Source organism: Pelmatolapia mariae, linkage group LG7 (genome assembly GCF_036321145.2).
Source record: "Pelmatolapia mariae isolate MD_Pm_ZW linkage group LG7, Pm_UMD_F_2, whole genome shotgun sequence".
In the NCBI taxonomy this organism is placed as follows: domain Eukaryota; kingdom Metazoa; phylum Chordata; class Actinopteri; order Cichliformes; family Cichlidae; genus Pelmatolapia; species Pelmatolapia mariae.
Window position 1 is genome coordinate 61,989,829 of NC_086233.1, and position 12,545 is coordinate 62,002,373.

The following is a 12,545-nucleotide window of genomic DNA, read 5'->3' on the forward strand; positions in this document are numbered from 1 at the left end:
GTATAAAGTGTGTAGTGAGGGGTTTTACAGCCTTAAAACATCTATAATAATTGTAAAAAGTAAAGTGACTTCCGCGATAAACGAGGGAACACTGTACACACACACACACACACACACACACACACACACACACACACACATATATATATATATATATAAAATTCCCCGCTCCCCCTGCGGGCGGTCTATCCTTCAAGCTGCTGAACACACACACGTGTGTATATATATAGAGAGAGACATGTATAACATACGTAGAGCATACATTCCCTGTGTAAGTACCTCTTAAACTTAGGTCTATTTATCTTCTTCTCTTATCCTAAAGGAATCTGAATGTAAAAATCTACATGCTGCCAACAGAGAGATGCTAAACTGCGTTTCATTGATCTTGTGACAGTGACAATAAAGATCTATTCTATTCTATTCATTGGTCTTTATTTCATTTTTTTAAATTCATAACATAACATACAAAAGATCTGTAGGCTGAAAATCTTTTATACAAAAAGCTGTTTAATATTTAGAGTGCTTACTCAAATACCTTGGCTTTAAAATCTGTAATACACACACACTCACATTAAAAATATTGGAAGCAAAAGTAAATCTATTGTCCTCAATAGAGCACCCAGGTATAATATATCCACTGCCCAATGAGCAGAGCTCAAACACACTTTAAAAGGGTTTGATTATGTGTTGAATTGTCCATCTTTGACCTGTACATTCCTGTATTATAAGTTTCTTGTTTATAATTTCCAGGCAACGTTTTGTCTGTCTGTTCTTCAGTTCTTTGCCCTGGAAATGAAAACAAAGTTTAAAAAAAAAATCAGCCAGTTTGTTTAGTTATGAGACAAAAACTGTTCAACGTGTTCTGAGATGCAGCAAACAAATGTGTAGTACCTGAGTGAAGTCCCAGTATATCCCCATTCCTTTCTGCATAGCCTCTTTACAGTTGTACAGGCCAGGCACAGTTTCTTTTGTGCCTATGTCAGCTAAACATCGGTTGTCATTGTACTTATGTGACTTGATGCCACCAATGTAGAGCTCACCCGTTCCACGATAATATGTGAACTTAGAAAGGAAGAGGATTCATGCTGAAAGAAGTCTCAAAAACTCATAAAAATGGATCAAGTATGACACAGTAGGTAGTAACGGATTACATCCATTTTTGTCGTTTTTTGTTTTGATTTTATCTTTGAAGACTGCACTGCCTCATAATCATGACTATCAACATGATTACAATAAGGTGATTCACTTACTTGAGGTCCATAGTAGTGGCAATTGTAGGCAATAGGTGTGTGACCTGGTACTGGACCCTGGTCTATGCACATGCCAGCATCAAGGTTCTTCATCTGTCATCAGAACAGTATTACGAATATTACAAATGGATACTGGCAAATCATGAAAACACACAGATTCCCACACATCCCACAAGACTTGACTGTACCAAACATACTAAGCATAAGAAAAAAGTAAATTTACTCCTCCATATGCAACTAGATCATTCCAGGGATCCAGCTTAGGATACACATTATCCAGGTACCATTTGAAAGGTTTACAGTTCAGCCTTTCTCTGAGTTTCTTCCTCTCTGAAATGTCGCCTATGTCAATTCCATGATTCTGCAGGAACAAAGAAAAAGATGTGAATCAATTCATAGATTGTGACTGAGGAAGAATCTGAAGAATGATTTTCCTTAAATATCAACGTAAAAACACAGACCATTCAAAGCCTAACATCTCCTCATGATGCTGTGAACAGGAGAATGAAATATCCCTTAAAGAAAACATAATTTGCTGTTTGTGTCAGTGCCTCAAACACCTCAAATGGGATGTTCCAAGCCAAGTTAACGTTGTGCTTGTATTCATCCATCCAGATCTCTGCAACTCTGAGGGCATTTCTCTTCATGGCAGAACTCAGGTCAGGCATGTAGGGCTTGTGGGCCCTCTCGATGTGGGCGATCTTGGAACATGGAACAACTTCAACACTGCCTCCACATGTCCATACCTAGATGAAGAAAATACACCTTAAAAATCACTCACATTTCTTTCCATTGCTAAAATAAGAGTTTAGACCTTATCTGCTTGTATTTATCACATACAGTGTTGGGCAAGTTACTCTGAATAAGTAATAAGTTATAGTTACTTCTTCAAAAAAGGAACTGAGTTAGTAATTGTACGACACAACACGACCAGACGCGACACAACACAACACAGTAACTTAACTTCATAAGAAAATGAAGATTAAGTGTATGTGTATTGCACACTGTTATTATTGCACACTAATTATTATTGCAACTTGTTATGAATATAAATAGTATTATTGTTATTGTTGTTTACCCCCCCCCAAAAAAAAAAAAAGTCCAGGGAGGTAGCGGATCACGTCAGCTGTTATTATTGATTAGGGCTATTACCCTCTTGTAAAAGCTGTCCTTTAGTCTATTTGTCCAGGACCTCAGCAGCCTGAATCTCCTGCCAGACGGCAGCAGTTTAAACACCTGGTGTCCTGGATGTGTACTGTCGTGTATGATGCTGTGTGCTGTCTTGAGACAGCTCGTGCTGATGTCAGGATCCTGGGTCTCTTGACCCAGCGTTTTGAGTTCTTTGTGTCTTTGTGACTTAGTATTGTTAGCTGATGTTTAAGGTTCTCTTTGTTGTCTTAGTTTATTCCATAGTGTGCTAGTTTAGGTTTCCTGTATTCTGTATTGTTCCCTGAGTATTTTATAGGTTTCCCTCGGATAGTCACCCTCTGTGTGTCTGTGCTCATATTGTGGTGTTAGTTCTTGTACCTTCATTCACTCTCTCTCTCTCTCTCCCCCCAGTCTGCATCTTTGTGTATTTCATGTTTTATTGTGAAGGTTCTTGTCTTATGTCGGTGTATTTAGTTTTACTTCCCCTGGGTCTCGTCATGTCTGATTTCTCCCAGCTTTGCTCCCCTTCTGTGTCTCATTCCCCTTGTTATTCCCCAGTGTATTTAAGCCCTGTGTTTCTCTGTGTCAGTGTATGCCAGCAAATAAAGCTGTGGTTTTGAGTTCATCCCTAATGTCTGAGAGCCCTCAGTTTGGGTCCAACTCCTGCCTGCACACAGCCGAATCTTGACAGTACAGGTCCTTGAGGGAGGGAAGAGGATGTCCAATGTTTTTTTGGGCTGTATTATTGACCCTCTGAAATGCTTTTTTGTGTGCCATGGTGCAGCTGGAGAACCACACACAGTGCTACAGTATATCAGCACACTTTCAATGGAGCAGCAGTAGAAGATGATCATCAGCTCGTTCTCTTAGGTCCATTTTTCGGGGGATTCTCAGAAAGTGGAGACGCTATTGGGCCTTCTTCAAAACTGCAGAGGTGTTTGAACTCCATTGGAGGTCTGTGTCTATATGCACACCCAGGAACTTGAACCTGGACACCCTTTTCACATACTCCCCGTTGATGCTGGCAGGCTGCAGCTCAGACTTCCTCCTTCTGAAGTAGACTACCAGTTCTTTTGTCTTGGTGGTATTGAGGTCCAGGTGGTTGTCTACACACCAATCTGACAGCCTCTGAACCTCAGCTCTGTACGTTGTCTCGTCTCCCCCAGAGATCAGCCCCACCACGGTGGTATCATCTGCAAACTTAATGACTGCGTTGTCTGGGTGGGTACTGACACAGTCATGTGTGTACAGAGTATACAGTCTGTACACTCTGTACACACCCCCTGTGTAGGGGACTCAGTACACAGCCTTGTGGAGAGCCGGTGTTAAGGCTGAGGGCTGAGAAAAGATGAGGCCCCACTCTAACTCTGACAGGAAGTCTCTGATCCAGCAGCAGGTGGTAGAAGGAAGTCCGATATCCAGCAGTTAAACTATTAGTCTGTTGGGGAGTATCGTATTGAAAGCAGAGCTAAAGTCAACAAAGAGCAGCCTGGCATAACGCCTGTGTTGGTGGTGTGGAGCGTTGTAGCAATGGCCTCTTCAGTTGATTTGTTACCTCTGTATGCAAACTGGAGGGGGTCAAGTGTGGGTGGCAGGCAGGACATGATGTGACATCGGACCAGTTTCTCAAAGCACTTCATCATAACAGGTGTTAGAGCAAGTGGTCGGTAGACGTCGAGGCTGCTAATGTTAGTACGCTTTGGCAGTGGGACAATTGTGGCCAACTTTAGGCACGGCAGGATGCAGGACTGGGACGGTGAAATGTTGAAGATCTTAGTGAAGACCCCAGCCAGCTGGTCTGCACATTCTTTTAGCACCCTTCCGGCCACTATTCTGGTTGGAATACACCTGGAGACGTTTGTCCACAGTGACACTGTTGACACAGAAGTTAATATATGAGAGCACTAATCCTCCCTTAGTAATGCTGCAATAGACGTAGGCTGCTGGGGATTCCCATGATGCATTGAGTTTTTCCTTTCCAGTCACCTTTCTAGCCCACTATGTGTTAATAGACCTCTCTGCACTGAATCGTACCTGTTATTAACCTCTGTCTCTTTTCCACACCATGTCTTTATCCTGTCTTCCTTCTCTCATCCCAACCGGTCGCAGCAGATGGCCCCGCCCCTCCCTGAGCCTGGTTCTGCTGGAGGTTTCTTCCTGTTAAAAGGGAGTTTTTCCTTCCCACTGTCGCCAAAGTGCTTGCTCATAGGGGGTCATATGATTGTTGGGTTTTTCTCTGTATCTATTGTTGTAGGATCTACTGTACAATATAAAGCACCTTGAGGCGATTGTTGTTGTGATTTGGCGCTATATAAATAAAATCGAATTGAATTGAATGTTGTGTGCAATTCGAGGTCCTGATGTTCAAACATTCTCCAGTCTGTGTTTTCAAAACAGTCCTGCAGCTGATGTGATGCACGTTCTGGCCAGTTTTTCACAGTCTTTGTGGCTGGGGGGGCTCTCCTGCTAACGGGAGTGTATGCAGGGATCAGCAGCATGTACATGTGGTCTGGCAAACCTAGATGTGGTAGAGGGGTTGCTCTGTAGCCTTTTTGGTTATTGCTGTATGCTTTATCCAGTGTGCTTTTTCCCCTTGTTGCACATTTAATATGCTGTTCAAATCTGGGGAGTACTGACCTTAAGTCAGCATGGTTGAAGTCGACAGCTATGATGTGCACTGCGTCAGGATGGGAGTTTTGCTGACTGCTCATTGCGGCTGATTGCCTTGTGCAGCTCCTCCATGGCCGAGTTAGCATTAGCATCAGGTGGTACATACACAGCCGTTACCATGACAACAGTAATCTTGCGAGGTATGTAGACGGCTCTGCACTTCACAGTCAAAAATTCCAAATCTGGGGAACAGTACAGCTATCTACAGTCTTTGTGTTTTTTTGCGCCAGCTGTCATTGATGTAGATGGATAAACCCCCTCCTTTGTTCTTACTGGAGTGGCTGTTCCTGTCGTGACAGTGGATCATGCGGCCTGCTAGCTCAATAGCTGAGTCCGGAATTGATGGCTGCAGCCAAGTCTCTGTGAGTAGTACAATGCTGGTGTACCATACACACTTGTTGACTGCAATCTGTAATCTCAGTTTGTCGATTTTGTTTTTTATGGACCTGAAGTTGGAAAGGAAGATACTCGGAAGTGGTGGCTTAAATGTTTGTTTCTTTAGCCGTGCTAGCGGGCCCACCCTGCAGCCACGCTTTTGCCTCCTTTGTTTACGTTTCCTCTATGGCTTTCTGCTGGGAAGAACCAACCACGGAGACCCTGGAGTTCTTATTATGTCCTCCGGAATGCCGTGAAAGTGGTAGTAGTCTGACGTAATGTTCCTTGCACAGTGTAATACTAAACACGGAAGGTCCTGATGACTCCAAGTGGACTCTACTCAATGTATAATAATAAAAAACACATACATCCACACATATGCACATAGAAAAAGTGAAAAAAACAAAGCACCAAACGTGAGCAGCAGTGAGCTCCTCTGTGCGCACCGTCATAATTTTTAGCCTGTCTCCTTCTTTTTCCTCGGGAGAGCGCCGTTCATGCTGCCGTCACTCTAGGGCTGCTGAGCAAACCTCTGTGGTGAGTGAAAGTGACTGTGTTTCGCATGCTCAGCCCAACTATTTTGATTATGGTCCACCCACTGCTAAGCTAACTGAGTCAGAGACTGTAAACCATGCAGGAAAGATTAAGACTGTTAGTCAAGCACGACTAGTGCCTCCTAAGACAGTTATTCCATCCAGGGCTCCATTCATTAAAGACTTTTTTGCTGCCTCCAGAGACTGTTAGCAGTGTTGGTTCCCCTCTGTGTGTTGCTCCTCATTTTGAGACTGTTGCTAGTATAAATCCCATAATGCTCCTCCTAATGACTGTTTTGTTTCCCTGTCAGTTTGCTCTGAGAATCTTTGTAGGGCCCATTCCAAGGTCTGTCATACTTTTGAGATTGTTAACTCCCAGTTTGAAAATACTAAGTCTTAAAGGAACCCCGATTATTATGACAAGTTACTCTAAATATGTTACAAATGATCTCCACTACATAAAAACATACTTGAGAATAACTACAATTTTTTGTGTTATTCATTAAATCTTTGTTGTTTAAAACTATTTTGGAGCCGTGGGAGCGGCCATGTTTTTTTTTTTTTCGCATACAATGCATTCTGGGACGATGACATGTATTGGTTGTTGGCAGTATAGGTGCTTTCGTTCAGCTAACCTGTTTTGTTTTTTAAAGTGTAGCAACGGTATTAATTAACTTGTCTATTACTGACCTGGTTACGACTTGGTAGACCAGCGCTATCCGGTTTTTGAGACTGACGTTATTAACCATGTCTGGGCCCAAACTCCACTGCAGTTCCCAAAGTCAAATGATCACTGCAGCATTACCGAGAGTTGAAAAATTGTCTAAATTTCTTCATCTGTAATAAAATGATAAGTGTGGCTGCTATACTAGGTGTAACAATTAAGTTTAACATCCAGGCATCCATGAAAACAGAATTTATGACATTTAACTTAGTTAGAAGTTACCAGGGAGCTAGCTTCCGTCAAAATATAATATACCATGTTCTGACTGAGGGATTTATGAAACAAATTAAAACGTACAGCTCAGCTATCACTTACAACATAAATGAAGACAGGAAAGTAAACAGCAGCAACGTTTGTAGGGTTACTGAAGTTGGGCTAGCTGGTATATAATGATGTGCTACGTGATCGCTAGCGTGACTAAGCTGTGTTAGCATAACAAACAGTAAAGCTGGAGGACGAACACTAACGAATGGAGGACTTTTTTTCCACTCGATAAAAGTTAATGTGAGGGTTCCCGATGGTTAGGGGTAAATGCAATCGCATGGCAGGATGCTGTAAACAGACCAAACGTCAGTCAGGAGAACCACCAAGATAAGACAATACGAGGTTAGTCATTAATACTGCTGCATGGGCTGGGCTGTAGTTTCATCGTAAGGGTTTAAAAACTGAGCTTTAAAATGATTAGCGGTAATAAAAACCGAGAGAAGCCGACAGCGATCACCGACTGTTTTCAGGGGCTTGTTGAGATTAAATCGAACAAGTTACAAAACATTAAAACATGTTAAAAACACAACAGCCTTATTAAATGCAGACTACTTTGGGCCCGGAAGCAGGATTCATCACGTTATCACTTAAAGACCAGATATTGGTCATGGAGGCTAACAAGGGCTGCCCAAAGAACATCTGGATTAAGACACGGCTTCAAAGTTTTGGTGCTTTACAACAAACGCTCTCAGTAACTGTTGCCATTGGCAAGCAGTAACCGCATAGACACCATTAGTTTTCCCTCACGCTCGCGTCCTCGTGTGACTGATTGTTTTCATCTTCATCTAAACTAAGTACTGGCTGACTATTTTCATTCTCTGTCTGGCTTGCTCTGGTTCAAACTGGAAAGGTTGAACAGAAGCCACTTCCAGTGCGCTGTTAACTGTGAACTGGATGCAGTGCAACCGTATGACGTCACAACCAGAGTGCATTGAGAAGTAAATAACAATGGTAAATCGGTTTTATATAAAATGTGCTTAAAAGGAAAACATTTGGCGTATTTTAATACCACATATGGGTTATTGAAAGCACAGCACATATTTTACCGCAAACATGTCTTAATAGCCGGGGTTCCCTTTAAGACCCAACCTCTCCTCCCTCCCCATCCTCAGCTGCCTCCCTCTTCCCTCTTCCCGCTCCACCACACCCACCCACACATGCAGGGCTTGGGATGCAGGTGTATCACCAGGGTGCAGGGGAGGCACTCCCCCTCTGTCCCCTTCTGGCCGCCTGTGCCTCAATTGTAGTCTGCAGCCTAGTCATCCACATTACTCACGCTCTCATAACACATACATATAGGGCCTTGGGGGTGGGCACATTATACAGCATCCAGAGGATGGTCTGTGTATTCAAACCCACCTCTGTCACCGGTGTCCAATCCTCCATTTTAAATGCATATAGACACTGAGGGTTTTCGGGAGGGAATGCACGTTTGTGTCTGTGTGCGCCTGTTCGTCTGTGTCTATATATCAGGTCGGAGACTCCACCTCTCAGGGTCTCCAAGGTATGGAGGCTTATCTCCCTTCACCACACTCCCTGCCGGTGGCTGATGCCCTCAGACGTCGGGACGCAGAGCTTTCAGTCGCTCTGCTCCTCAGCTCTGGAACTCACTTCCTTCAGCCTTAAGAAATATAGTTTCCTTACCCTTATTTAAGTCACAACTCAAAACCTACTTGTTTAAACTGGCTTACTCGCTTTAATAAAGATTTTACCTGCTGTCAAATCGTGTTTTTTTTTTATTTTAAATTTGTTGTTTGTGGTTTTATTTTGCTCTTTTTTGTATTTTAATTTATTAGAATCTATTTTAATCTACTGTTTTATTGATGTCTTTTTCTCTTTGTAAGGTGACCTTGTGTTTTAGAAAGGTGCTCTCAAATAAAATGTATTATTATATTATTATTGTAAGTCTGTTAACTCCGGGTCAAGATACTCAAAGATAGTGTTTTCTAAACTTGTTCCTCTGCCTCTTCGTGGTCTTGCTCCCAGGGTCACTGTGGTGAAACTTTCCCCTGCACCCGTATCAGTTACCCGGGTGAGTGGTAACTGGTTGATCTCTGCTCCGGTTTCCAGGCCGGCTGAGGCTCTGCTTGTTTCTGCAATCGTACCAGCTGCTCGGGTAGGGACAGCAGCTGCTCAGCCTTTGCCAGTGCCTGTCCTGGCCCCCAGGGTGAGGGTGGCTGTCAACCAGCTCACTCCTGCGCCTGTAACTACTCCTTTGGTGGGAGTGGCTAGTATCCGGCAGGTGCCTGCATCCGTGTTTGTCAGGTTAACCCATGTTCTGGAGCTCAGGAGAACCTACTCAACCAGCTGCTCGACTTTCACTACAGCCATCAGCTATTTTACCTGCGCAGGCTTTAGCTCAGTTACCTGCTCAGCTATCTGTTCAGCCAGGCATCTCCATACTTGCTGATCCTGTGTCCAAGGGGCCCTACTGGCTGTCTGTTCCTGCTGGGGGGGTCTGACGGACCCGTCCATCTGTCTGTCTCCACTGGAGGGTCAGAGGAGCTGCTCCAGCCGTCCTTTGTTCCTGCTGGAGGTCCTGAGGGGTTGCTTCAGCTGTCTGTCTCCACTGGAGGTTCCGAGGACCCCATTAAGCAGTCCATTTCCACTGGAGGGTCTGAGGAGTCGCTTAAGCTGTCTTCTGTCTCGGTTAGTTCGGATTTCTCCCAGCTGTGTTTCCCTCCTGTCTCCCATTCCCTGATTGCTCCAGTGTGTATTTAAGCCATGTGTTTTCCTTGCACTGTGTTGCGTTGTACCCTCACCATGCTGCGTCTTCACCTCTGTGTTATGATAGTTTTCCAGTTCTCTGTTCATATTTTAGTTTTCTAGTTTTCCCAGGTAGTGCTTAGTGCTTTGAGTTTCTTGTTTTGTTTCCTTGTATTCATGAAGAGTTTTTTACAGCAATAAAAGCTGCACTTTAAGTTTACTTACTGTCTCCGAGTCCTGCATTTGGGTTCTTCATCCTGCCTGCCGCACAGCATAACATAACAGCGTTACTTAAAAAAAATGTTTATCTCTTTGGCGTCCAAGGTATAACTGGCCATTTTTGACTACTTTTGATTTTTCTTCTACATTTCACTTTTAAAATGTACCTTGTTTGGTATCATTCTTTTCAGCACAACCTCACATGTCTGAATTTACAGTTATTTTTTTCATTTTGACAAACTGTATTAACACAATTGATCTAATTACAAAAACAACATACAATCAGAGTAGAAGACAGTTGTATTTTTTTTAACTGTAACAACCACAAACATGTTTAATGTTTGTGGTTTAATTTGCATAACTTTAAATGCAAATATAAATTCTAAATTTTAAATACCTATGCATGAGTTACATGCAGCTAATTACCTAAAAATGCAGCCAAGGCTTTCTTTTTTAACCATTTTAATTTATTTACAGAACAATCAGGTCGAAAAAATTATTTCTGTCCACTACAAGATAAAGGAGAACATCACTACCCTGATACCTGCAGCCCTGAAAGGTGTATCAGTCCTTCTGTTTTCCACCTGGAGACAGCGTTTACACTCCAGTCTGTCTTTGGTGGCTTTTTGGCAGCACCTGTGACATTCAGCAGTCACCTCATTGTTCTGACCCACAAAACAAAACTATTGACTGCACTACACAATAACTACACAAGACAGCACACTAACTACACACTGCAAATACGCTACACTTCACAAATTTGTTTTGATGAGTCGAAGTGGTACATTTTTCCACAAATAAGAAACCTGTTGTTACTATAGGAATATCCAGGAGGTTCATCTGCACAGATATTCTTTATAATCTGATGGCAAACACAGCATTCACATTTTTAACAATGAAGGATAATTTTATAACTCTACATGGTGATTACTCACACGAATTCCCAGCTCAACATTTTCTCCACCATACACCTTCATTCCTTCATCAAGGACTCCAATTTCCCCCAGAAACTTTCTATCAGCAACCATGATCCCCATGACAGATGGACTCCTAAAGTCAGAGAAGAGAACAATATACAGTAAATGTAAAATAGAGTTATTATAATTAAAAATAAATCGATATATCATAACAATAGAGTTAATATGGCTGTTGTATTCGTAAAACTCTGATTTCACTTGAACTTACTTGCCAGGCAGGGAACCATCATTAAGTTTGTAATACTCGGGTGTAAAACTCTCATACATGCACCACAGAGCCCAGTCGAAGGCGTGTGCATTGGGATAATATTTAATAACCTTGAGATCATCATAGTTGACTTTGTCAAACACCGGGGAAACCACCACAGTTCTGTCAGCTTTAATCTGTGTCAGCAGAGGTTCAGCCCTGTATGAAGGAGGGGAAAAACTTTACATGTAAAAACTAGAATTTAGACACTCAAAGACTTAATTGTGAGCACACACCTAGCTATCGCACTTAAACAAAAAAGTCCTAATAACAGAAAATATAACACCTAAACAAGTGAATGAAAACATGTATTTTTGCCATGTTCCTACCACATCTCATGGACTTCAATGTGTGCGTCCAGGATGGCCACCACGTCAGCAGTAGCAGCCCTCCACCCGGATGCTCTTGCCGAAGCGAGACCTCTCTGCTCACTGTGCCTCACTTTCACAATACGGAGATTAGGGTTCTCCTGCTCAAGCAACTTCAGATACATGTCAAGGTCACCCTTCAGATTTTCTGAATTGTAAAGAGAAAATTATTCTTTGTGGAATTTGTTTTTATTTTCCCTGCGTTTTCGGCTGGGTCGGTGATACTATAGTAAGTGATTTAAACCTCTGCCAGCAACAGACTGGAGACCTACAGTGGCTTGCAAAAGTATGCGTCCCCCTTGAACTTTTCCACATTTTGTCACATTACAGCCACAAACATGAATCAATTTTATTGGAATTCCACGTGAAAGACCAATACAAAGTGGTGTACACGTGAGAAGTGGAATGAAAATCATACATGATTCCAAACATTTTCTACAAATAAATAACTGCAAAGTGGGGTGTGCGTAATTATTCAGCCCCCTGAGTCAATACTTTGTAGAACCACCTTTTGCTGCAATTACAGCTGCCAGTCTTTTAGGGTATGTCTCTACCAGCTTTGCACATCTACAGACTGAAATTCTTGCCCATTCTTCTTTGCAAAACAGCTCCAGCTCAGTCAGATTAGATGGACAGCGTTTGTGAACAGCAGTTTTCAGATCTTGCCACAGATTAACTATTGGATTTAGATCTGGACTTTGACTGGGCCATTCTAACACATGGGTATGTTTTGTTTTAAACCATTCCATTGTTGCCCTGGCTTTATGTTTAGGGTCATTGTCCTGCTGGAAGGTGAACCTCCGCCCCAGTCTCAAGTATTTTGCACGACTAATAGTTGTCCTATGGACAGATTCCCCCACCTGAGCTGTAGATCTCTGCAGCTCGTCCAGAGTCACCATGGGCCTCTTGGCTGCATTTCTGATCAGCGCTCTCCTTGTTCGGCCTGTGAGTTTAGGTGGACGGCCTTGTCTTGGTAGGTTTACAGTTGCGCCATACTCCTATTTCTGAATGATCGCTTGAACAGTGCTCCGTGGGATGTTCAAGGCTTGGGAAATCTTTATGT

The 12,545-nt window shown here is 42.7% G+C and overlaps 1 protein-coding gene across 1 annotated transcript in view; it reads right to left on the reverse strand.

The window, feature by feature from the left end:
* Nucleotides 1-666: 666 nt before the first annotated feature.
* Nucleotides 667-12,545, reverse strand: part of LOC134632503 (probable polypeptide N-acetylgalactosaminyltransferase 8) — a 20,443-nt gene continuing 8,564 nt past the window's right edge. Inside the window, exons 4-11 of the mRNA XM_063481235.1 lie at nucleotides 11,444-11,630; nucleotides 11,076-11,273; nucleotides 10,826-10,940; nucleotides 1,811-1,996; nucleotides 1,474-1,611; nucleotides 1,251-1,343; nucleotides 892-1,062; nucleotides 667-786 (exon numbers count right to left, since the gene is read on the reverse strand). Of these exons, the coding sequence (XP_063337305.1) occupies nucleotides 667-786; nucleotides 892-1,062; nucleotides 1,251-1,343; nucleotides 1,474-1,611; nucleotides 1,811-1,996; nucleotides 10,826-10,940; nucleotides 11,076-11,273; nucleotides 11,444-11,630 (1,208 nt within the window). The remainder of the gene's footprint in view (nucleotides 787-891; nucleotides 1,063-1,250; nucleotides 1,344-1,473; nucleotides 1,612-1,810; nucleotides 1,997-10,825; nucleotides 10,941-11,075; nucleotides 11,274-11,443; nucleotides 11,631-12,545) is intronic.